The following is a 25,942-nucleotide window of genomic DNA, read 5'->3' as shown; positions in this document are numbered from 1 at the left end:
CACATGTCTTCTACAAGATGAAATAGGTTTGCCCTGGAGAAGTCATTAAAGATGGTTCTATTTGGTGAAGGTGGTTGGGTGATACCATAAAGCCTGACAGAGATGGTAACTAATTTGTGGTCAGATTTACCCAGGGATGAGGAGATGAATAGTGGGGTACAGTGGGGGTAAGGGTGCTAAGGACTTGATCAAAAATATTAGAGCCTCTAGTGGGTGGATTTACAATCTGCTCCAATGCATTGGTAATTGACAAAGTCTAGGAAATGCTAAGCATATCCATTTTCAGAGGTTTGTGTGCGCCATTCAATGCTTGAATAAGTAATGTCCCCCAGCAAAAAGATATTTTTTGATATTTAATCCCTCAGTGATATCAAGGTAATTTCCATGATCTATGGACACATTGATGAGGAACAGAAGATACCTTTAACCATAACTCCCCCAACTACCACTAGGGAACAGATCCTCAAAAAACTCTCCAAAGCCAAATACACTGCATCTATGAGTCCCAGTAATATCTCATGATGCCTCCTTAATAGCACAAAACAAAGCCTATCAGGACCACCTAAGTCACTATTTAACCATAGCCACCAGAATAGCTTTGTGCTAAGCGAATTGAGGACTGCAGCTGTCATCCCTCTGCACAACAGTGGTCCATTGATGAACCTGGGTAAATACAGACCCATAAGTTTGACTAGTCTCATATGCAAAGCCATGGAAAGAATTATCATGGGAATGATAAACAATGACATAGGAAACCTTCAGACACTGGAGGACAACTATGGGAACAAAACACATATGCTTCTGACTGCTGGGAACAGTAGGTTACAAATTGCAAACAGTGGTTTGCCAATGTATACATAACACTACAGGAATGGAGAGGGAGAGGAATGGCAAATATCTGCAATGCTGTGGAGACTAGGGTATCCCACTGAAACCTCAGGCCAAAGATAAGGACGGACATGTGTATGTGTACAGCTGGTATGACTGACATACACAGGCCTCTGGGAATAAGCCAGCAAAATGGTGGACTTTCTTGACTGCATGTGTTGGGGACACTATTGCAATAATATGTGACAGTGGGCTCATACGGTATGATATTGGAGTTACACCTGAGAGGGGGGAGGTGCATGACAGTTAATCCCACAACACGTGATTACAACACATATGTGTAAGTAGTACAGGATATTATGAGGATAGACAGTCCTGAGTGGCCTGTCTTTTCTCACTTATAGGATAAATATGCAGCAATGTATGTTATGCATGGTCTTGTATGCTGTTACACAACTGCATGTAAACTATGGCATTGATTAATATATAAACATATATTCTTTTCTCTAGCAAGGATTCACATGTACATCACACCAGAAATATACCTATTACTACAGAGTACTGTACAACACTGTAACCTTCATCAGGGCTGTGTCTTCTGACACTTCTGCTTCTGTGCTGCCAGTAACATGTTTCCTAATACAGTATTGGAACTGTTGCTGCTGCACCTATGGCAGATCACTTAAGTGGAGGGTGGGGGGTTATGGTGTGCAGTGTCACATTAAAAATGGCAAACGATACACTTCAACTGCAAGTAAGTAGCAGTTCACATATCATATGATTGGGCAGCATGGTTGTGCAGTGGGTAGTGTTGTCACCTCACCTTCACAACAAGAGGTTCCCTGGTTTGATTCTTGACTGGGGTACCTTCTGTGTGGAGTCTATATGTCCTCTCTCTGTTCGTGTGGGTTTCCTCTGGATGTGTGTTTTCCTCCCACATTCCAAAGACATGCATCAGGAGCATTTCTCCCTGGGCCTCTGATGAAAATGGGCTCTGTCCCAGATGGAATTTCCTGATAAACAAATGTTAAATAAATAAAATGTGTACAATTGAAGCTAAGTTCCATATATGTTTGTGAGTAACTATTTCACTGTGAAGTGAAAGGGCAACATAATGCACAGCTAGGCTGCACAGAATTCTGTACGTGCTACGTGAGCATTTACATTTCACAGCTTGTATCCTAGTGAATAAGTAGCTGTGGAACCAGGTTAGTGATAGGTATTGAGGCCTAGAGAGGCTAGTTCCTCAAGGAGTTTCTTACTCAGACTCTTTAGATAGGTCAAAGAAGACTGTTTAGACAAGGTTATCATTCTTTTGGAGTTGATTAACTGTGCTTGTAAAGTTGAAAGGGAAGTAGTGGTGCTATGATTAGGCTGAAAGCCATGTTGAGTCAAGAAGAGTAGGTTATGGTTGGTAAGGTATTTGAGCGACTGGGTGAGGATAGATTTTTCTAATATCTTAGATGGGGTGGAAGATGGCTGTGGGATGGTAGTTGGTAGAATTTCCACGTTTATGTAGGGGTATGATGTATGATATTTTCAAGATGTTGGGGACATAGTTTTGTTTTATGGGTAGATGAGAGTGGCACCATCTACAATTGTACCAGGGTAGTTTGTTTAGTGACAGAGTGCATATTACTGATAAAGATATTGAAAAGTAGGGGTCCTAGAATAGATCTATACCCATGTGAGATGGCTGTTTTCTCTGTAGTGGCTTTCAGCAGAGGTAGAAAGGGAAGGCCAATTATGTTGGCTGACACAGGAGGCATCTACGACTTGGGGCACAGCATGCTTAGTGCAGTGCATGACTACTAAGTTTCCATTTATTACCTGTGGCATTTACAGGACATATTCAGTAATATTACCCTACCCACTGTGCCTTCTTCTTACAGGTAATGAAGCCAAGGAGTCATAAGCATATGAACAGCAGCTGTTTCCTCTGTCTGTGACTGTGGCAGACTGCCTCAGTTGGAGGGATTCCAGCCTCTCACATACAAGTAGCCTGGCTCATTTGCCTGCTACAGTCCACCTTTCAGTATGGCAGGAGGTTGCTGACTGTTCAATGATCCACTGGTTGGCCACTAGCATGCTTGTTCTGGGGTACATATCAGATGTGTTTGACCAGGCAGGCCCCTGTCATCAGTCTGCCAGAACTTCTATCAATTGCCACCTTGACTTATCTGAAAAAGACCTATGGGTAAAACTGACACCTCTTTGGGTCAGTTGGCAGACAGCATGCTGCCTATATCCCACCATATTCCCAGCCAGGTGCATATCCATCTTATTGTGTCACAGCCCATCCCTTGTACACTATCCATTCCTGTTTATCACCATTTTTTCATCTTCTGTTTATCTATGCCCAGCCCAAGTCTCCCTTCCTAGTGTGTGCACATCCACCCCTTCTTGTTAGTACCAGTTTATGTTCATGTATGTGTTTTTTCTGCCTATTCTTCTCCATCTGTCTTCCCTGTTCCCTTATAGGTTCATAGATTAGGTTCATAGATTAGTATTAGGCTAACTTCCCTTGCGATACATTTTAAGCCTAGCTAATTATCCCCTGTGAGATTCAAACCCTGTATCTTGTGTTTGTAAGGCAAACACCTTAACTATTAGGCCACTCTCCCAACCCCATACTCAGGACTGCAGCACCCCACCCCTTAAAATACAAATATACATGCTGTGGGAGTAGAACCTACAGCCTTCTACATCAAGATGCAAATATGCTACCTGCTGTGCTACTAACACTGCGCTTATCACTGATCCCACATATATTTGCAAAAAAGGGTACTTATTCAAACAAAAAAAATCTGCTTTACTATCCATCCTCCGTGCTTCTCTTTATGCTTTCATCTTGTGTTTACCTCTGCTTGTTATATTTTCCCCTCATTTCCACTTTTATGGAGCCAACAAGTGTCCACGTGGCTGGACACCTGACAGCAGATGTTTGCAATGTGCTACAGCTTAGCTGTATACAGGGTTTGCTGATAGCTTGTTCCAGTACATGCTGACTCACATAACCTGGTACCGACATGCCTCACAAGGTCTGGCTTATGGATGCTACATTCCTCCACAGCATGCTGCTTACTATGTTCAACTTCGGTTGACCTGAGGCTTGTGTTTCTTCATCACAGCACAGCCAGCTGCTCAGCCATGCAGACTGTCATAATTTGTATATTTACATTCACATCACACTGCACCAAATCACCGCTAAGCAGTGCAAGCCTTGCCCAGCTACACAGAACATCCTAGTTATTCCATCCCTTGTTTTACTCTCCATTTCTTTGAGTGACAACTACGTACATTTTCTGACTGCAAAAAATTTGCCCTGCTTCACTGGTTATACATTTAGCTTACCTAATCTGTTCTAAACTCATTTCAATCAATTCCTTCTCTATCTATAGCATTCAGATGCAATGCATAACCCAGCCAGTGGGGATGCACAAGCCATTGCATTTCTTTGTGCTGGTCCCAAGCCCAGAAAAATGGGGAGGGTTGAATCAGGAAGGGCATCTGGCGTAAAATTTTGCCAAATCATACATGCAGACAAAAGTACACATATACATACTGGATCGGTCGAGGCCCGGGTTAACGACGACTGCCACCAGTACTGTTGGCCAACAGGGTGCTGGCGGAAATTGGGCTACTGTTGGCCAAAGGAGGAGAAGAGGCAGAAGGCATGGACAAAGGTAGGTAAAGGCTAGGACTGTGATAGTGAGGGTCGGAACTTTGAATGTTGGCAGTATGACTGGTATAGGGAGAGAGCTAGCTGATATGATGGACTGAAGGAATGTTGGTATATTGTGTGTGCAAGAGACCAGATGGAAGGGGAGCAAGGCTAGGTGTATCGGAGGCGGACTCAAATTGTTTTATCATGATGTGGATGGGAGGAGAAATGGCGTAGGCATTATCCTGAAGGAACAGTATGCTAAGAGTGTTTTGGAGGTGAAAAGAGTGTCAGATAGAGTGATGTTTATGAAGCTGGAAATTGATAGTGTAATGATGAATGTTGTTAGTGCATATGCTCCACAAGTGCGATGGATGAGAAAGAAAAATTTTGGAGTGAGTTGGGATGAAGTGGTGATGACTGTACCCAAAGGTGAGAGACTGGTGACTGGAGCAGATTTCAATGGGCATGTTGGTGAAGGGAACAAAGGGGATGAGGAAGTGATGGGTAGGTATGGTGCTAAGCAAAGGAATGCAAAGGTCAGATGGTAGTGGATTTTGTGAAAAGGATGGACATGGCTGTGTTGAATATGTATTTTAACAAGAGGGAGGAGCAAAGGGTGACATACAAGAGTGGAGGAAGATGCACACAGGTGGATTATATCTTATGTAGAAGGGCCAGTCTGAAGGAGATTGGAGACTGTAAAGTGGTGGCAGGGGAAAGTGTAGTTAGGCAGCATAGGATGGTGGTTTGTAGGATGACACTGGTGATCAAGAAGAGGAGGATGAGTGTGAGGGCAGCACCAAAGATCAAATGCTGGAAATTGAAAAATGGTAATTGTGAAGTGATGTTCAGGGAAGAGTTAAGAAAGGCACTGGGTGGCAGTGAAGAGTTACCGAATAACTGGGTAACTACAACAGAGCTAGTGAGAGAGATGGCTAGAAAGGTGCTTGGTGTGACATCTGGAAAGAGGAAGGAGGACAAGGAGACCTGGTGGTGGAATGAAGAAGTACAGGAGAGTATACAGAGAAAGAGGCTGGCGAAGAAGAAGTGGGATTGTCAGAGAGATGAAGAAAGTAGACAAGAGTATAAGGAGATGAGGTGCATGGCAAAAAGAGAGGTGGCAAAGGATAAGGCGTATGATGAGTTGTATAAAAGGCTGTACACTAAGGAGGGAGAAAAGGACCTGTACCGATTGGCTAGACAGAGGGACCGAGCTAGTAAAGATGTGCAGCAGGTAAGGGTGATAAAGGATAATGAGGGAAACATACTCACAAGTGAGGAGAGTGTGTTGAGCAGATGGGAAAGAGTAGTGGAAGCTAGGTTAAGAAGGGAGGTGATGATTAATGATCAGCAGTATGGTTTCATGCCAGGAAAGAGCACTACAGATGCGATGTTTGATTTGAGAGTGTTGATGGAGAAGTACAGAGAAGGTCAGAAGGAGTTGCATTGTGTCTTTGTGGATTTAGAGAAAGCATATGACAGGGTGCCTAGAGAGGAGTTGTGGTATTGTATGAGGATGTCGGGAGTGTCAGAGAAATATGTAAGAGTGGTACAGGATATGTACGAGGGTAGTGTGACAGCGGTGAGGTCTACGGTGGGAGTGACGGATGCGTTGAAGGTGGAGGTGGGATTACATCAAGGTTCAGCTCTGAGCCCTTTCTTATTTGTAATAGTGATGGACAGGTTGACAAACGAGATCAGACAGGAGTCCCCGTGGACTATGATGTTTGCAGATGACATTGTTATCTGTAGTGAGAGTAGGGAACAGGTGGAGGAGACCCTGGAGAGGTGGAGATATGCTCTAGAGAGAAGAGGAATAAAGGTCAGCAGGACTAAGACAGAATATATGTGTGTGAATGAGAGGGAGGATAGAGTAATTGTGAGGATGCAGGGAGCAGAAGTGGTGAAGGTGGATGAGTTTAAATACTTGGGATCAACAGTTCAGAGTAATGGTGAGTGTGGAAGAGAGGTGAAGAAGAGAGTACAGGCAGGATGGAGTGGGTGGAGAAGAGTTTCACGAGTGATTTGTGATAGATGAGTACCAGTAGGAGTGAAAGAGAAGGTCTACAAGAGGGTAGTGAGACCAGCTATGTTATATGGGTTGGAGACGTGGCATTGACAAAAAGGCAGGAATCAGAGCTTGACGTGGCAGAGTTGAAGATGTTACAATTTGCAATGGGTGTAACGAGGATGGACAGGATTAGGAATAAGTATATTAGAGGGTCAGCCCAAAGCTAGAGAGGCAAGATTATGTTGGTTTGGACATGTGCTGAGGAGGGATGCAGAGTATATTGGGAAAAAGATGCTAAGAATGAAGCTGCCAGGTAACAGGAAAAGAGGAAGGCCTAAGATAAGGTTTATGGATGTGGTGAGAGAGGACATGCAGGTGGTTGGTGTGACATAGCAAGATGCAGAGGACAGGAAGAAATGGAAACAGTTAATCTGCTGTGGCAACCCCTGATGGGAGCAGCCGAAAGAAGAATAAGAAGATTCAGATGCAGTGCATGACCTTTATTTGTAACTTGTTTTCAAGAAAATCATACTGAATTTCAAATATACTCACACAAGGTATACAAGTGCCTTTCCATCTCATTTCCTTTGCTTCTTTTCTATAACCATATGCTAAAAACATAACATTTTCAAATTTGGGAATTTTGTACCCCAGAACAGCAGCTCTTAAAACATGGCAGAATGACTTCCCTTATGTAATACTGTTTTACTACTTGTGTTTTTCTATTATAATATTAATATTACCATCTTTTCATCTTACTTCCAAACAAAAAGACTTTCTGCTTTCAGCATGTAATACACTAAGACATATCTGCACAGCTTAGCCTTACCATTCTTTCTCACGTCTCCTGTCCATATAGAACAGCCACCTTTTTAATCTCTTACTTTGTTTTTATTTTAAACGCAAACTACTGTTTACTACCACCATTCTACTCAAAACTATTGCAACTAATACACTCATACAAACCCTCTAAATCAATACACTACACCTCTCAAATTCCACAGTGTGGTGATACAGGCCTCAAAAACCAGATAATTAATCTAAATAGTAAAGAACCACCCCTACAACATGGTGGTTTAACTAACCCTCCTCTAGCCACCAGCTCACACTATAGCTCTTCCCAGCTGTACTGCCCTACCATTAAACTACCAGCCATTCACACATTAATAAAACTAGCACATCAAACTCCTCACCCCAACATTATCTCACTGGTCTTCCAAAAATAAAACTGAATATTTTCACTATCAACATAATTACAGAACTACATGCCTAGATATCACAGTATAACCCTGATTTTCTTGCCATCACAGAAACCTGACTTAAGTCTAACATTAAAGATTCTGAACTACACCCTCCAGGCTATAGTATTATCAGAGCTGATAGGACCCACAAGAAAGCAGGTAACGTAGCCTTACTTTATCCAAGTTCATATAATCTCTCTCCCTATTCACACAACATACCAAAATACCAAATTGTAGAAATAATTGCATCACTGCTAAAGCTTAACAATAAAAAACTGTTAAAGTCTGTATCCCATCTCAAAATAACATGGCAACCTTAGAAGAAATTCTCTCCTGGGCAACTAACAATATATCTTATGAAAATAAAATAATATTTGAAGATGTAACTGTTGAATGGCAAATCGTTACATAAGACTTTCCCAAAGCTAGTAGAATCCTTAATGGTTACACACAACTTATCAAAACTCACAATGGATTTGATAATAAGAGCAGTAAAGGTGCAGTTCTAGACTGGATATTAGTCTCTGTCCTTAGTAAATTTACAGCCTCTGGAACCTATCCAAGATCACTGAGTGGCCACCTTCCAGCCTATACCCATATAAATACCACACACCAACCTAACATTTACCAACTTAAAAGATTCCAAAATATTTGTAAATTCAATAAAGATTTCATCAATACATTGAAAGTCTTTAATTGGTCTGCTATAAAAAGTCTCCCACAAGACTGAAGCAGTCAATACTTTTAATACCTTATTCTTAAATACTCTAAACAGCCACACCCCACTCTGCAAAAAAAGAGTGAAAATTAACCACGGACTATGGCTTGCTACCCAGACAAAAACTACAATGTCTACCACAAACAAAGCTTGTAAAGAATGGCTTAAACTTAAAACTCCCTATAACCTGCGACATTATAGAGAATTACACAATCTGAGTAAAGAACAGTTTAACCTAAATAAAAAAAATATATATATTTTAGCCATTTACAACTTCATCTCAATAATGACCCTCAAAAATTCTGGACATCGGTACATAACCTGTTACATCTGGGCTCAAATAATGAACCCAACTCTTCTCTTATATAATAGCTCACCACTAGAAATTACCACCTTATTCAATACCTACCTTCATAGAAAACATTGTCTCCCTAACTAAAAACTCTTCACCCCCATCCACTTCTACCACCCCCACAATAACATCCAGTCCAGTCCTAGTATTTCAGCAATCAACAGGTTAGACCAAAACTAACATTCTCCATATACTATACACACTACCACTTCCATTATCCGCCCATGTCCTTGCATGAACCTAATTTACCCTCAATATCCATTGCTAGCAACTTCTACATAGGCCCTGTCTCCACATCAATGATAAAAAACTTCTACCTAAACTCAAACCTGGCTCCACTGCAGCTAACAACCTCCCACTTGAATAACTACAGACAATTGCTGATTCCATAGCATACCCAGTCTCTATCCTTATTAGATAGATCAATAGCTGAATCCTATGTGCCCTCACTATGGAAGAACATCTTATATTATCCCTCTTCATAAGGGGGGGGCATCTCATTTGACATCTTTAACTTTCCCCTTATTACAACATTATCACCTCTCTCAAAAATTCTTGAAAGATGCATCCTCCACCATCTTCTATAATAAATGCTCTTACCATCCACCCAACAAGGCTTCCACCCAATACACAGTACAACTACTGCCCTCCTATCATTTAATGACAGCATAAACACAGGGACTCAGGCAAACTTGTTTCTTCCTGATTCCCTGACCCATCAAAAGCTATTTAACTGACAGGTTCCAGTCTGTAAAATGGCAGAATTCTCTCTCCCTGCCTGGACATTTCCACTGATGTACTCCAAGGCTCTATTCTTGGTTCTCACCTCTTTAACATCTTTATCAATTACAGTCATACCTCCATAGATCCATTCTGTATTATACAATATGTTGATGATTCCACGCTTACATGTACATCTAATAATTTAAACAGCTCCTCCATATCAAGCAAGAAGCTTTTTACTCAGCTGAGAAATGGCTTCAAAACGTCCAGCTACTACTCAACACTAAAAAACAAAGTTACAGCTATTTTTCCCCAAAATGCACATGCCTGATAAAACAAATTTCAAACTCTTTTCACTAAACAAAACTGACGTAGTCGTCCATACAAAACATCTTGGAGTGAATATAGATAACTTACATTTGACCTGCATGTTCAAAATAACATAAAAAACAACTCACCAAACATTAGGAATGCTCTATAGGCAAAAAAAAAAATTGCTTAGCAACACCACCAAAACCACTCTTGCCACTACCTTCCTTTTCCCATCTCTATTATATGGTACACTAATCCTACCCAATATTCAAGCTACCGTTAAAAATAAGCTGGAGGCATGCTATAATAAGGTTGCAAAATTTACCACCAACAAACAATAACACAACCACCTCTGTATTGCCCTTAAGGCTCTGAATTGTCTCAAACTGCCTCACCACTTAGATTACATTCATTTGATTTCTACATAAAACATTATTCATAAAGCTGATGACTGTCCTGCTTTTACTGCTATTCTCCATTCCTACCACCCTAATAGACTACTTCAATCTAATGAACAACATCTTCTTAGTATATATAAACTCCACAAATCCTCTAGCCAAGTATTTTATTCGTACTCTGTTGCCAAGAAATTGAATTTTAGCCGTCTGCAAATTAGATTTACCTCTAACCTCTCCAGCTTCAGACTACTAATAAAAGACCTCTTAAATAAGACTTGGCTGCTCTTGCACAATCCCAGGCTAAACTAGCATTCCCTCCTTCCACCCAGCATACTTTTTACTAATTTCGCCTATATAATCTATTTCATTCGTAGCTAAAGGACAAATATAATTTTGTTTAGGCTATATTATCGGGTTCCTATCAGTTTGTACACCATATGTTCGAACTGTGAAGTTCGTAAACTGATTATTGTGAAGCCGCGGAACACTGAATTCTTTCCCAGGATAAGAGTTCGGTGGGCCATTTCTGTGGATTCGCTATTTTTAGCGCTGTGGCGGAAAGTTACGGGTCAGGTTCAGATAAGTGTGCGATTGTGTGGACGTTAGGGTTAGTGCAGGATAGGTGAGTTAGGGTTAGGGCGTGGGTCAGGTGAGTGTGCGATAGTGACGGACCTTAGGGTTAGGGTTTGGGTTAAGGTAAGTGGATAGATAGTAGTGTATGTACAGTTTAGTGTGGATTTAGATGTAGGATTTTAAGTGTATGTGTGTGGATTGCTGGGTTTTTTTTGGTGTGTTTGTGTTGTGTGTGTGTTTCTTGGAACAGCAATTTTTTACCTGGGAAAAAAATCGCTGTTCTAAGCCTTCGGTGGTTTTGCACTTCGAGGTTAGAAGTTCGAACATATGGTGTTCAAACTTCTGCCGTTTCGTCGAAGTGATATAGACCCTATATTATCTAGTTGTCTATTTTCCAAAGAGTGTGCTCAGTGTGTTTAATATCATCTCTGTGAACTGCAACTTGTGAGTACTTCAACTACTGACAATGTTCATTTTCAACGTGTTATATCTGTCCTAATATTTGCACTATGTATAGGTTCACACTGCAGGAACTGAAGTTGAATTTTTACTTTGTTAATATGTTGTTTGTTTGTATTAGGTTTTGTAATAACTTGATTTAACTGTAACTATATTATGTCAATGTGGAGCTTTTCTCCTAGGGCCTCTGCTGAAAATGGGATATTATCCCAGTCTGACTTTCCCTGTAAAACATGTTAAATAAATAAACATTCAACAAACATTTATACATGGGAGTCTATATTCCTTAACTGACATACATTTAAAACAAAAGAGACTGAATTCTTAATTTAAAATATTAGATTATGTTTGAACTTTGTGAGCATAGCTCTTGATGTCTTTTCACAAAACCAAAAATAACGGAGAGGGTAATTTTAAATATTACTTTAATTTTTTTAATTGAACAGAACAACAAATTTTTCATCAACATAAATTTTCTGAGAATAATTATGAAACTACATCTGGCATTATTGACTGACTGTAATCCTCAGTGAATTACTATAAAAACAAACATTTTACACGGGACAGGGCAAAACTACATGGAAAAATCAGGGTCAGTGTGCAAAATCAAGCACAAGTTGAGAAGTATGTTAGTGAGCCTTTCTAATCTTCTACAAAGCAGTTGAATCACATTCTGTGTTTATAGCTATTAATTTATGGAATAGTCGTGTCTTTGCTAGCCTTATACTTAAGAGCACGCACTTTTAAGTCCAGTCATTGCACCTTACGTTTATCTAATACAAGATTCTTTCATATCTTCCCATTAATGATTTTCCAAACCTTGTCTTCAGAGTTTCCTATAACAAGGCAGAACACATTATTTTGATCAGTCTCTTTTGTCTAGTATGACCCATTTGTTCGCTTACTATTTATATTTTCTTAACTGGGTTAACCTTGCTGAGAAGTGTCCATTTTCTGGGCAGACCTAGGGAAAAAGCTCCTATGGGACATAGGTATACAGAGATAGACATAATTAGCTAGCACTGTCAGTTCCTGTATCAAACACTAAAATTAATCATATTCCTGCACAGCAACATCTGCCTTGAGTATGATGTTCATTTGGAGTAAAAAACAAATAATGGTGTAAATTTGTAGCACTAAAATATGCATATCTTCATGATTCGTGTTTCTCTATAATAAAATGTCTTATAAAATTTTATACAAGCCACTTTTTACATGTAACATAAGTCACATTATATATTAAAGAAGAACCACATTAAATGACTATCTGTATTCCTAATATCTGTATCAAAGTAAATGGTTATTATTATTATTTTCTCATTTATTATACTCCAACATGGTCTGAATGGGGCTGCCATGGGTAGTATGGTTTTGTTTTACAATCAATGCTTTTACCTCCCTGATGTCATTTTAAAGGAACAGAGAGAAATCTCTGTGATGACAGGATCAATTACTGTGGTTCTCTCTCTCTCTCTCATCAGCTTACAATAGTACTGTGACTGCCTACTTTTGATGGTCAGCATCTATATGTATTTTTCATAGGTTCCGTGTGTTTTAGGCTAATGGCCCTGGAGCCTTTACAAGCCTAGCCCATAGGATTACCCTGGCATCGTAGCACTACTTTGCTTTCTTTTATTTTTTATTAGTGGCCATCTCTGATATAGCATTTTAAGGAATGTTTGAATCTCATGATTCCAAATGTAGCTGAGTTCATTTTATGTAGTTCAGTGTTCAAGTGTGAGAAATCTGACCCCTGGGATTAATAGGTGTTATTTGGGCTGAGCTGGTTTGTGTTTTTAATATTGTAACGAGAATTAGAGTCTTTGATGTTAATCTTCCTTCTCCAACTCACTGACTTGTCTCAACAAAACACTGAATGTGATGCAAAAATGCTGTAACAAAAAAACAGAAGGAAACATGCACCTTCACAAAATACACAGTTTAGAAAAAATGCAAAGTCAAATACTGTCATAAACTTAGAAAAGTAAGATGAAATTAAAAGTTATGTACTCACCATAACGTTCCATCTGAGTAGGTATCTTCATTTGTCTGCAACCTTTGGGATACGGATCCGATCTCGGATCCGAGCCGGCAACTTTTACCACAGCATAGATCCGAGCTCCTAGCTCCTCCCTTTACCCATAATCCCCTGCCAACCCTATCTGACCTCAGATCAAGTTTGCCCGATAAAGTAATGTAAATGTGCCCTGGAAGGGGTAAACCAAGACAGATCCTAAAGGTCGGGGGAAGGAGGGGGGGTGGTTGCAGACAAATGAAGATACCTACTCAGATGGAACATTATGGTGATTACATAACTTCTAAATCTGAAGTAGGAACTTCATTTGTCAGCAACCTTTGGGACAGAGTCCCCAGCTACCTGAATCCTGGGTGGCCTTTATGGAAGAACAATCCGGAGCACTGCAGAGCCAAAGGACGCCCTACCTCTGGAGACAACATCCAGTTTGTAATGGCTGATAAAGGTATGAGATGAGGCCCAAGTGGCTGTGGAACAAATATCATCTAAGAGGACCCTAGATTTAAAAGCCGCCGAAGCAGCGACGGCCCTAGTAGAATGAGCTCGGACTCCCTGAGGTGCAGGCCTTCCCGAACTCTGATACGCTAAGAGGATACAATTAGCTATCCACCGTGATAGTGTAACTTTAGAAATTGACTTGCCTAAACTTGTTTTGGCAAAGGAGACAAACAACTGGTCAGATTGCCTATGACCAGCAGTTCGATGAGTATAAAAATGTAATTGTCTGTGCACATCCAAGGAATGCAGTTTATATTCTCCCTTGTTCTGGTAATGGGGAAAGAACACGGGAAGATTAATAGATTGATTAATATTAGCTTCCGAAGACACCTTAGGCAGAAAGGACGGATTGATCCTGAGGTAAACTCTATCTGGATGGAAGGATAAATACGGCGGCTTATCACATAGAGCCTGAAGTTCGGAGACCCTTTTAGCTGAAGTAATGGCCACTAAGAAGGCCGTTTTCCAAGAGAGATATTTAAGATCAACCATGGCCGCCGGCTCGAAAGGGGGTATAGTCAAGGCTTGGAGAACCAAAGACAAATCACATGGGGGTACTACCTATATGACTGGAGGCCTGAGAAGGAAAGTACCCTTGAGGAAAGCTTTACAAAGATTAGAAGTCATCAGAGGGCCTGATTCATGCCCTACATGATAATGCGAAATCGCTGCCAGTTGTACCTTGACTGTAGAGCAGCTAGCCCCTTGATGAAAGGGTAGTTAAGAACTCCAAAACTGACGTGAGAGGCGCCGTGAAAGGATCCAAGTGATGGTGCTCCACCCAGATGGAGAAACTTTTCCACTTGCTTCGGTAGACTCTTCTGGTGGAAGGTTTATGTGCTGCTACTAGGATGGCTTTGACTGGTGAGGAGATTCCAGGAGTCCTAATCAGGAGTGGAACTGGAGCAACCAAGCCATCAGCTTGAGGTTGACCAGGTTGGAGGCCAGGAGACCCAGAGGGTGGGTAATGAGATCTGGGAGTGGATCCAGAATCCATGGTGGATGAATTAAGTGAGACCACAGGTACGGGAACCATGTTTGACGAGGCCAGAATGGGGCAATGAGGATCATTTTGCTCCCCAGCCGACTGGCTTTCTGTAAGAGTTTCAGCATCATGGGCAAAGGAGGATAAGCGTAGAGGAGACCGGGAGGCCAAGCATGTACTAGAGAGTCTCTCGGGGACTCCCCCTGAGGGGGGATTAGAGCGAAGTAACTGTTGCATTTGGTATTTGAAGGAGAGGCAAAAAGATCGCAACAGGGTTGCCCCCATAGGGCAAATATTTGTTTTGCTACTAGAGGATTGAGAGACCATTCGTACGGAGTCAGAATCGAATGACTGAGCCTGTCTGCTAGGATGTTGGACCATCCCGGAATGTGCGTTGCAATAAGAAAGCGGTTGGTGGAAGTCGCCCATTCCCACACTCTCATGGCCTCGCGACAAAGGGGATAAGACCTAGTTCCCCCCTGTTTGTTGATGTACCAGACAACTGACATGTTGTCCATTTGTACTGCAATTGTCCCAATCGGTAGAAGGCTGTGAAGTGCCTGCAATGTCAAAAGCACCGTCCTCATCTCTAGGACATTGATATGCAAAGAGGTCTCTGTGTCGTTCCACGTGCCTTGGACCATTCTGCCTGAATAGTGCCCCCCACCCCAGGCAAGAGGCGTCTGTGGTCACTGTGGTGACGGGGGAAGGCATCGAAAATGGTCGTCCCGTGTGGAGACTCGGGGACCAGAGCCACCACATGAGCGACGTTCTGCAAGCCCTGCTTAGGGGAATAGGATGGGACAGGGGGTTGCGATACAGGGACCATTGTACTTGGAGGGTCCATTGCAGTACCCTCATATTTAGGCAGGCTAGGGGCAGTAGAGGAATAGCTGCCGCCATGGACCCTAGAGCCCTCAGGATCAATTCTGCAGGTAGAGCAGGAAGAATGAGAATGGCCTTGACATGCAACCTCAGGTTCTGAAGCCGATCGGGAGTTAAGAAGGCAAGCATTATCCTGGAATCCAATCTCGGCCCTATAAAATCTATCACCTGTGAGGGGACTAGAGAAGATTTGGTCATGTTGATAGTTAACCCCAGACGTGGAGCAAGGTCGAGGAAGTAATCCCTGCCTGAACAGAGCAGATGCCTTGTTGGGGCGATGAGCAGCCAGTCATCCAGGTACGGAAAGACCTGAATTCCCTGAAGCCTCAAGTGGGCTGCTATGACCACCAAGACTTTGGTGAACACCCTGGGGGCTGAGGTGAGACCGAAGGGAAGGGCCCTGAACTGAAAGTGACTGGCTCCCAGCCGGAAGCAGAGGAACCTCCTGGAGCATCTATCCACTAGGATGTGGAGTACGCATCCTTGAGGTCTATCGAGCACATCCAATCGTTCTCCCGTAATAGGGGGAGAATAGATTGTAAGGTGGCCATTCGGAACTTTTCTTTGGGTACTGCCAAGATCAGGAGAGAGAGATCGAGAATGGGTCTCAAGTCCCCCGTCTTTTTTGGCACCAGAAAGAACCTGGAGTAAAACCCTGATCCGAACTGATCTGGGGGGACGGGTTGGATGGCTCTTTTTTGTAAAAGCTGCTGAATTTCTGTAGAAGCTGCCTCCCTCTGATTGGGTGGTACGTCGGGGAGGCTTTTGATTTTGGGAGTTACAATAAAGGGAATTTGGTAACCTCTGTATATGATGCGAAGCACCCAGTGATCTGTTGTTATGGACTCCCACATTGCTAGGTGCTTCGAAAGACGCCCTCCGACTGCCTCCAGAGTGGAGCAGCCGGGCAACCCCTCAGGGGTTCTGCGTGGGCCTCTCAGAGAATGGTTCCCTGGACCCAAAGTTTCTGGGACCCCCTCTGCCTCTTGGGCGGCATCCTCCCTGTCCTCCTCTGCCACGAGAGGACTGGTTGTCCGGAGCAGACTGGGACTGATGCGATTTTTGGAACCACATCTTCTTCTGACCCTTTTGGTTCTTAGAAAAGGACCTCTGGGGAGCAGAGAAGCAGACTCCGATGGCAGACAATGTCTTCCCGTCTTTCTCGCACTGGACTAAAGTGTCGCAAACTGTTTTGCCAAAAAGTGCAGAACCATCAAAGGGGGCATTCGCGAATGACGCCTTAAAGGGTTCAGAGAAGTCACAGTGTTGGAGCCAGGCCTGACGCCTGATTACCAGGCCGGCTCCGCTGGCTCTAGCAGCTCCTTCAGTGGCGTGTGACAAGAGCCACATAGAGGTGTTGGAAACTGAATGTAGAGTAGACATTCGAGAGGAGTACAGATGCTTGTCTCCTTCCGACATGGACTCTGGGGGGGATGCAGCGTATTCTTTTATTAGATCCCGCTGCATCCGGATGACGTGTGCCATATAGTTCAGCGCTCTCATGGAGAAGGTTGCTGAACTAAAGACCCGCTTCCCCAGGCAGTCCATCGCTCGAGAGTCCTTACTCGGTGGGTGGACCGTAGAGCTCTCCTGAGCCAGCTCTCTCCTGGTGGCCACCGCCACCAACATGGCATCTACAGGGGGACCTCTGCTCCAGTGGGTTCTTTCAGCAGGGGGACTCAGGATCCTATCCGGGCGCTTGGGGACTGGTTCTACAGTGTCTGGCTCCTTCCAAGCCCTGGTGGAAATAAGGTCCACCAGGGGGTCGGGGGGAGGGGACACCCAAGAGGTAGATGGCCCTGCTTCGAACGCCTGTAGGAATACGGACTCATCGGAGGAAGCCTTGGGGGCAGACCACCCGCCCTAATCCTGAGCATCTCCATGATGTCTCCAAAGGAGACATCCTCAGGGGGTGACCTTGGGGAGCCTTCCCCTTCATCTAAGTCCGTATCTTCGGTAAGGGACTCAGGGGAGTCCATGTGCCTCCTCTTACACTTGGCTTTGTGAGGGACCTCTTCAGGGGGGCTGTCCGAGAAAGACTCACCAGCAATATCATGTTCCGCAGGAACACCCAGAGACGCTGAAGCAGGCTGTCCCGAAGGCCGGGTGATGGGAGCCCGGACCAGCTGAGAGGGAGTGTAGGGAGGAGCTGAAGCCAGGACCGGGGGTCCGGATGCACTCAACAGTGCCCTCTCCATCACCGTGAAAGCCGAGGGGGAGTTACTCTCAATAGGCTCCGAGAGTCGGCTCCCACTCGGATCCGAAGTGGGGACTGGATCCGGGGCCGAGACCCTGGGATCCGAAGGACCTGTGTGCTCCAACTGGGACGGAGCCAAAGTCACACAAAGTCCCTCGGATCTGAAGCTCCGCCCACGGCTCCGAGAGGTCGGATCCGACAATCTCAAGGGACCAGTCAGAGCCAAAGTAACTAGTACTGTCGGCTCCGACACACCCCCGGATCCGACGCGGCTTGGCTCCGAATGCTCAGAACCCAGGAAGCAGGATGGAGAAGGAGCAATTGGGGCAAAAAATGGGGTCGAGCTCCCCCCTGGAGGGGGGGGGGAGGCAAGAGCACTCCCATCTGCAGCTGGGCTTGGATGAACCTCCTCATCATACGGTCCATGTCTGCATCTGACATACTAAATGTGGACCTCGACGAGGCCACCGAGGCAGACCTAAAGTGACGCCTCGATGACCTCAACGAGGACCGGGTTGCCTCCTCCCCAGGTCCCGGTGAAAAACAAGGGGACCGGAGCCGAGGAGGAGGCAATCCAGAAACCCTGGATGGAGAAGCCCGCTTGGCTGGCGGGGCCGAGGAAGAGTCCTCGGCCCGCCGTTTATGGTGCTTCTCCTTCCTTTTGGTTTTTCCAGCCTCCCTCTCCTCCGGAGCCAAAACGGGAGGTTGAGTCCTGACCGGAGGAAGGGAGGCATGGGTGGCTACCACCAAGGGCTGGGTAGCGGCCACCGAAGAACTGGAGGCCGGAGCCGAGTCCGCGGGCAAAAGGCCCGCCAGAATCAGCTTCAACCTCTGGTCCTTAAGTGCCCTGGGGTTGAACACTGCACAAATCATGCATCCCGAGGAAAGGTGTTCAACCCCAAGGCACCTAACGCACCAGGTGTGGCCATCCACCGGTGAAAGCTTATGGCCACACTCGGAGCATTTTGAAAAGATGGCTTTAGGGGCCTCCAACATGTTGAACGGAAAAACACACTCACTAGGCCCCTACACACACCACAAACACACACTATGAGCCAGCGAGGGTAGGGAGGAAAATTTTACAAAAAAAAGATATTTAAGAGGGAACCTAAACAAACTCACACAAACACACAAGAAAGTACAAAAAAATTGTAAGTTTTTTCTCACAAAACCTCTGAATTGCCAGGAGCTCAAAATCCAGCTTGTAGGCTTGAAGCGCGGCAAACTAGATCTGAGGTCAGTTAGGGTTGTCAAGGGATTATGGGTAAAGGGAGGAGCTAGGAGCTCGGATCTATGCTGTGGTAAAAGTTGCCGGCTCGGATCTGAGATCGGATCCATATCCCAAAGGTTGCTGCCAAATGAAGTTCCTACTTCAGATATAATTTTTTTTTGTGGCACTTAGTGTTTGATTAAATTGAAAGACAATTTATTCAGACTCCAGGCTTCACCATTTGTCTGACGTTTGTAACAGATCATGAAACAAATGCAGGAAAGAACGGCAAACAGTAATAAGTTCAGACATAAACAAATGAAATAATTATTAAATGATATTTTTTTCTGTGTGTGTCATGTTTAGAGTTGGATTACAGAAAAGGAAAATAACTTTCTGGAAATAAAAACTTGACATTTAGGAATTGTTTTCCATTAAATAGTTAATAGGCATTAATCAGATTAACTATTTGTAGGTCCACAGTCCTCAAAGCAAAAATGAAGTCAATCCTTCTATCTAAAATATCAGATATTCTTAAGGTTGCCTATGGTCATATGACAGTATTTCCTCACAAATCAGCACATATAATTTCCCATTACTTTTTACTCCCCTTACAATCAGAATGATATGCATTCATTGTTTTCATGTATTTTACATCTTGTAATTGCTTAGAATTCATCTATTTCCTCTTTCCTCTTCCATTCTTCTTTTACTGTTCTTCCTGTTTTTTTCTTTTAAAGCCGAGTAGACTTTCCTGTACACACCACTTCAACTCATTCATTCTGTGTCCTGTGCTATTTTTTGACCAGTCTGAGCTATAAATCCTTAGCAGAGCAATCAAAAGCACCATCACACACTGCTTCTGATACAGACTCTACTTTTGTTTGCTTACTCCAGTTGCTGTCATGGCTTGTGCTTTTTAACAACAGTCTTATTAGTCCTTCCTTCTGGTGGTGTATTTTCTGTGCATTATTACAGAGTTTTGTTTCCACACTGTCCACTTCCTCCTCGTGCAGATGCTCCAGATATTTTGCTTCATGCTACCTTTTTCCATTTATCCTTTGGGACAACCTAGTGAACTAAAATCAACAACGTTCATTCTGTTTAATAAACATCCCACGTGACTGTTTTTTCTTTTTTGCCACATTTCTTTGATTGCTGAACCTAATATCCTGTAGAGAGTTCAGCACTTTCTCAGGCCTCTAAATGTCGATTTCTTTGCAGTTTACACCATTGACTGAGAGTCCGGGAACAACAATCATGGCTGCTGATTACATTCTTTTCATACTGCACCAGCCTCTTAAAGGTCTTCCTTATGTTACAGGCTCTAACAAATAGCCCTGTACAGTTTTATTACATGCTCTAGCTTAATATTTCTTCCACTTCTGTGTGCTCAAAGAAGACGATATTTAGTTTCAGGTGAGTGGCAAAGAATATGGCAACTGTGACTTGTAGCAGCATCACTTTACAACTATGCCAAAGATTCAGGGAAAATAAATACACTCCTTGCAGAAAGTATCCAAGTCCTCTCCAACCATCCTTTCTGACAAGTTAATAAGTCTTATAATTTGTCTTCTTGTTGATTTATTCTTAAATCTTCCACTTCTAATATACCTCACATTTTTGAATATGTTAATGCTTTATGCATTTCCTGTTATAATTTTGAAGGCCCTATTTGTAGTTCTTCAAATTAAGTATGCATTTCTGCCACTTACTTTTGCTAAGTCACTGACAAAAATATTTAGCCTTGCTTTTCTTACATTATGCCAACTAATATTACAGCAAGTAATCCATCTTTTCTTCTTCTAAAGAGCTCTCACTTCCTAATAGTTTTATCCCCATATTTTCAGTCATTTCTTCTCATACTCTAACCACCAAAGTCTCACTCTCTTCCTGAAAAAAAAGCACAGAGTGTTAAGAAATCATACAGCCATGATGAGGGTTTTCACAGCCATGACCTGCCTGAAGTTCTAAAAGTTGTGACAGTGCACTGTACAGGCATTAACTTTTACCCAACACAGGTACTCCAGGAGTTAACTCTAATTAGAACAGGTACTTCAGGCATTCACTCTACCCAGCACAGGTACACGAGGTGTTAACTCTAACCAGCATAGGTACTCGAGGTGTTAACTCTAAACAGCACCGGTACTCCGGATGAAGTTCAGTCTGGCTTTGATTTCTGGTTCTATGTCATCAAGCAAAACAAAAGGGAGGGATTGAGGGACAGAACAGCCAGCAAGGGAATCAAGTCTACTAAATGACATAGAAAACCAGCCCATCAGTAGAGAAACATGATGTTGGTCTCAACTAGTGACAGAGAATTCAACTAGCAGTCTCGCTGATGGAGGGTAAACTGCTTGAGGGAATCAAGTAGCCAGCATCAGTTATTCTTCCTTTCACCCCATGGAGCCTCTCTTGATAGAGACAGCTCTGAACTTAGAGCAGAAGGCATTCCATCCAAGTGACAAATTAAATTAGAGAGCTCACTAGCAGCTATGAACAAGGTGTGATAGCAGGTTCTTTGAAGTCAGCATTGAGGGACTGTGTGCCCGACAAAAGGGATAGTTAGAAAAGTAGAATGGCAGAATTCAGGCCATTTGCAGTACAATGGCCACATCTGTTGCACCTTCCTTAGTCCCTTGGAAGGACAACCAACGAAGCAAACTTGTTTTGAAAAACGAAAACCCCTCCATGAGCTGATGTGGGATACAAGACCATATGGTGGAAAGAGTGGATCAATTAGCAGAGGATAATATTAAGCACAACTGGAAATCAGCAATAGTACAGAATAATATAAATAAATAAATTAAATAAATAAATAATAACACATAAGATTATCAGAGAACATGGGCTATCTGCACCTAAGATAAAATGAAAAAAAAAATAAAACACAGTTAGATATAAATTACTCTGTCATACTAGCATAAGTACTGAAGAACAAATGAGAATAATTTTCAGTCAGCTGGCACATGAAACTTGGTTAGAATCTATGGAATTCCAGCAAATATCCCCATATTACTATTGGTTCTACCAAGATGCCATTGCAGCTTTCATCTGGGCATCTAAACGGGTCTAGCTGTGCAAATATTACTGTGCAATAAATACATGCATTGCATGAAAGTTTCTTGCTTTCATTTATTAGACTATCTAGACATTTAAGTTTGTTTTATATTTTTCTGTGTTAAATGCCCTTTGACCATTGAATCTACCTGGCCTCCAATGACCTTTTTCACCATCTGGCCAGTGACTCATGTACATCACATCACCTATGGGGCTTCTCTTCCTTACAGAAGGGAAATGCTTATTTGTTGTTTCAGTCTGCAGCCATGATCAAGTGTGAAAGCCTGTATTTAGACTATTGTCATCCTAGTGTACCGGAATGTTTTTTGTTTTGTCACTGCTCTCATTCCTGTGTGTCATTTGCAATGGCTTATAATGTACACAACACATTCCTTCCTACAGCCCTTTTATCAGTGTTTTACTCGAGTACTAATAAGTGCTAACCAGACAAGCCTCAGACCTCCAGTGGGTAAGCTGCCAAGGCAGAAACCAAGCCTTCTGTAAAAGAAGGAGGGCATGCCACTGATTGCACTCCACCGTCCATCCCCATACATCTTCCTACTAATGGAAACTAGGTTGGCAATTGTAGTGTTTGACACTCTACCATTGTGCCATAAGCTGGACAATGTGTCTATCATGGAAAATTTGTTGGATAAATATATGTTTCAGCACGTATGATAACTCTCTTAATCCAACATAAGGCTGCAGGGCAGCATGAGTCTATCCCAGCACTCAGTGGATGCAGGACAGAGAAACTAATCCTGAATGTGGCACTACCCATTTCTGGGTACAGAAACACACTCACTCACTCACATACAGCATGCACAGGGATGGGTAATTTGCAGGATTGCCAGTTTACCTACAGATGTGGGAGGAAGCCAAAGCACCAGGCAAAACCTCATGCAAACATTAGTATGACATTAAGAATGCACAGAGAATGCTCCAGTTGAGAATCAAAATTTTTAATTAAGCACTGTGTGGCAGCATCACTAACCACTGCATAATTAAAACAAAACTTAGTTAGTGCACAGTTAATTATAACAAAACGCAGTTAGTGCACAGTTAATTATAAAAAAAACCCAGTTAGTGCACAGTTAATTATAACAAAACCCAGTTAGTGCACAGTTAATTATAACAAAACCCAGTTAGTGCACAGTTAATTATAACAAAACTGAGTTAGTGCACAGTTAATTATAACAAAACTGAGTTAGTGCACAGTTAATTATAACAAAACTGAGTTAGTGCACAGTTAATTATAACAAAACTGAGTTAGTGCACAGTTAATTATAACAAAACTCAGTTAGTGCACAGTTAATTATAACAAAACTCAGTTAGTGCACAGTTAATTATAACAAAACTCAGTTAGTGCACAGTTAATTATAACAAAACTCAGTTAGTGCACAGTTAATTATAACAAAACTGAGTTAGTGCACAGTTAATTATAACAAAACTGAGTTAGTGCACAGTTAATTATAACAAAACTGAGTTAGTGCACAGTTAATTATAACAAAACTCAGTTAGTGCACAGTTAATTATAACAAAACTGAGTTAGTGCACAGTTAATTATAACAAAACGCAGTTAGTGCACAGTTAATTATAACAAAACTCAGTTAGTGCACAGTTAATTATAACAAAACTCAGTTAGTGCACAGTTAATTATAACAAAACGCAGTTAGTGCACAGTTAATTATAACAAAACGCAGTTAGTGCACAGTTAATTATAACAAAACTCAGTTAGTGCACAGTTAATTATAACAAAACTGAGTTAGTGCACAGTTAATTATAACAAAACTGAGTTAGTGCACAGTTAATTATAACAAAACTCAGTTAGTGCACAGTTAATTATAACAAAACTGAGTTAGTGCACAGTTAATTATAACAAAACTCAGTTAGTGCACAGTTAATTATAACAAAACCCAGTTAGCACACAGTTAATTATAACAAAACTCAGTTAGTGCACAGTTAATTATAACAAAACTCAGTTAGTGCACAGTTAATTATAACAAAACTCAGTTAGTGCACAGTTAATTATAACAAAACTCAGTTAGTGCACAGTTAATTATAACAAAACCCAGTTAGCACACAGTTAATTATAACAAAACTCAGTTAGTGCACAGTTAATTATAACAAAACTCAGTTAGTGCACAGGCACCTAAAGCAGGAAGACTTAGTTCCAGAGTTTCCAGTGTCAGCAGGCTAAGGATGAGGCACCTATCATCCATTTAAATCTGAGTGAGTACTCATAGGACATTTAACCACTGAATGCCCAAAAGGTTATCATCAAAATATCAATGACTAGAGGCCTTAGATGTATCAGACACACCCAGATACAAGTAACGTGGACAGCCTGTAGACAGTTGTCAGCATTTCCAGTTTTAAAAATGAAATACACTTGCAGCCCCATAGCAGAACAGGTAGATGTTCAAAAAGTTTAGGTTCTTCCCACTTGCAGCTAATACTTAAAGCTTGCCATAATGCACTGAAGGGGATACTAGAAAAGTTATATAATTGTTGCATGTGATACTGATCTGTTGACAAACAGTGAAATATAAGAGGTCACATTATAAATATTAGGGATGCCAAATGTATATTTAGGAAGAATTTTCAGAAATGTATTCAGAGTTGTTCATTGCAAACAGATATCTCAAAGCGGAGAAAATAAATAAATATCCACCGGCCACAGGGAAAATACCATGTTCCAGTTTCTTTCATACTCCACAATAAAAGATGGACTTTTCCAGCTGTGGACTTAAAACAAGATCAACTAGTGAAAAAGAAGTGCAGAGCAAGTCATCCCATAAGGGTGAGTATATCATACAAATGGATTTAGTTAGAGAAGTTGAAAGGGTACACACCTTCATGGGAGAAATATAGATACTTAAAAAGCTGCATAACACACACATAATGAGTGTCACCTGTCAAATATAGTGCAAAGTTATGTTAGGAAAAAACAGGTATTGCATAAGCCCTTGCAAGGAGTTAAGCTAATCTTTTATACTATTTTAGAATAACTACAAAAGAGTATTTTTGAAAAGAAAAACAATTACCTTTCTTTGTCTTTTATTGCTTGTTCAGCCATTAGTTTCTTGAGTTGTTCTAGCTGCTGCACATCTCTCATTAGTAACTTTTCTCTTTCTTTTTGCTTCTCAGCATAATAATTCCTTATCTAAAATAAAAATTAACAAACAAACAGTATTTTATTACTGAGCACCTTTAACATTCCATTGCTCTATCAGACATACTGTACTATCCAACCTACAGATAAACATCTGCTAATTAAGTATGCTTGAGTGAATTTCTAGGCAACATAAAGCCATCTGAAAGCTGCTTTCAGAATAATGATGATTTTGCATAATTGAGAGTCTGTTCTGGTCCAGTGTTAACTGATAAATTCAAACATATAAATGTAAACTACACACCATAAAATGTGACCATCAAGACATCAATTAACCCAGATGTAATAAAGAAACAATATTTTTAAAGGGTATAAGATTTGCAGCTAAGCTTTGTGTCAGTCTGAACACCTGATCTCTGACTACATGAAAATGATGCAGACTCTACCTGCAGTTCAGCAAGCTTCATCCCGCTATGAACACATGCTCCAGGATGCCAGTGCAACAGAACTGAGGAACCTAACAGAGTTATTTCCAAATAAAATTCTCCGGTTACCATTACCCCTGTACTACCCCAAAAAAATAAAAAAATGTATGCATACAGATCATACATATTTTATAGCCTTCTGAAGCCCACTAACAAAGATGAAGGGCTCTTGCAGCTGAATTGTGTGATT

At 41.9% G+C, this 25,942-nt stretch overlaps 1 protein-coding gene across 1 annotated transcript in view; it reads right to left on the bottom strand.

Annotated features, from left to right (window-relative positions):
* Positions 1–25,942, bottom strand: part of CCDC148 (coiled-coil domain containing 148) — a 2,032,828-nt gene that overhangs the window by 50,817 nt on the left and 1,956,069 nt on the right. The window contains exon 12 of the mRNA XM_044073632.1: positions 25,200–25,318. Within this exon, the coding sequence (XP_043929567.1) occupies positions 25,200–25,318 (119 nt within the window). The remainder of the gene's footprint in view (positions 1–25,199; positions 25,319–25,942) is intronic.

Source organism: Protopterus annectens, chromosome 6.part0 (genome assembly GCF_019279795.1).
Source record: "Protopterus annectens isolate FY-2018-M chromosome 6.part0, PAN1.0, whole genome shotgun sequence".
Classification (NCBI taxonomy): Eukaryota; Metazoa; Chordata; order Ceratodontiformes; family Protopteridae; genus Protopterus; species Protopterus annectens.
Note: the sequence above shows the minus strand (reverse complement) of the source record. Positions and strands in the feature narration are given on the sequence as shown.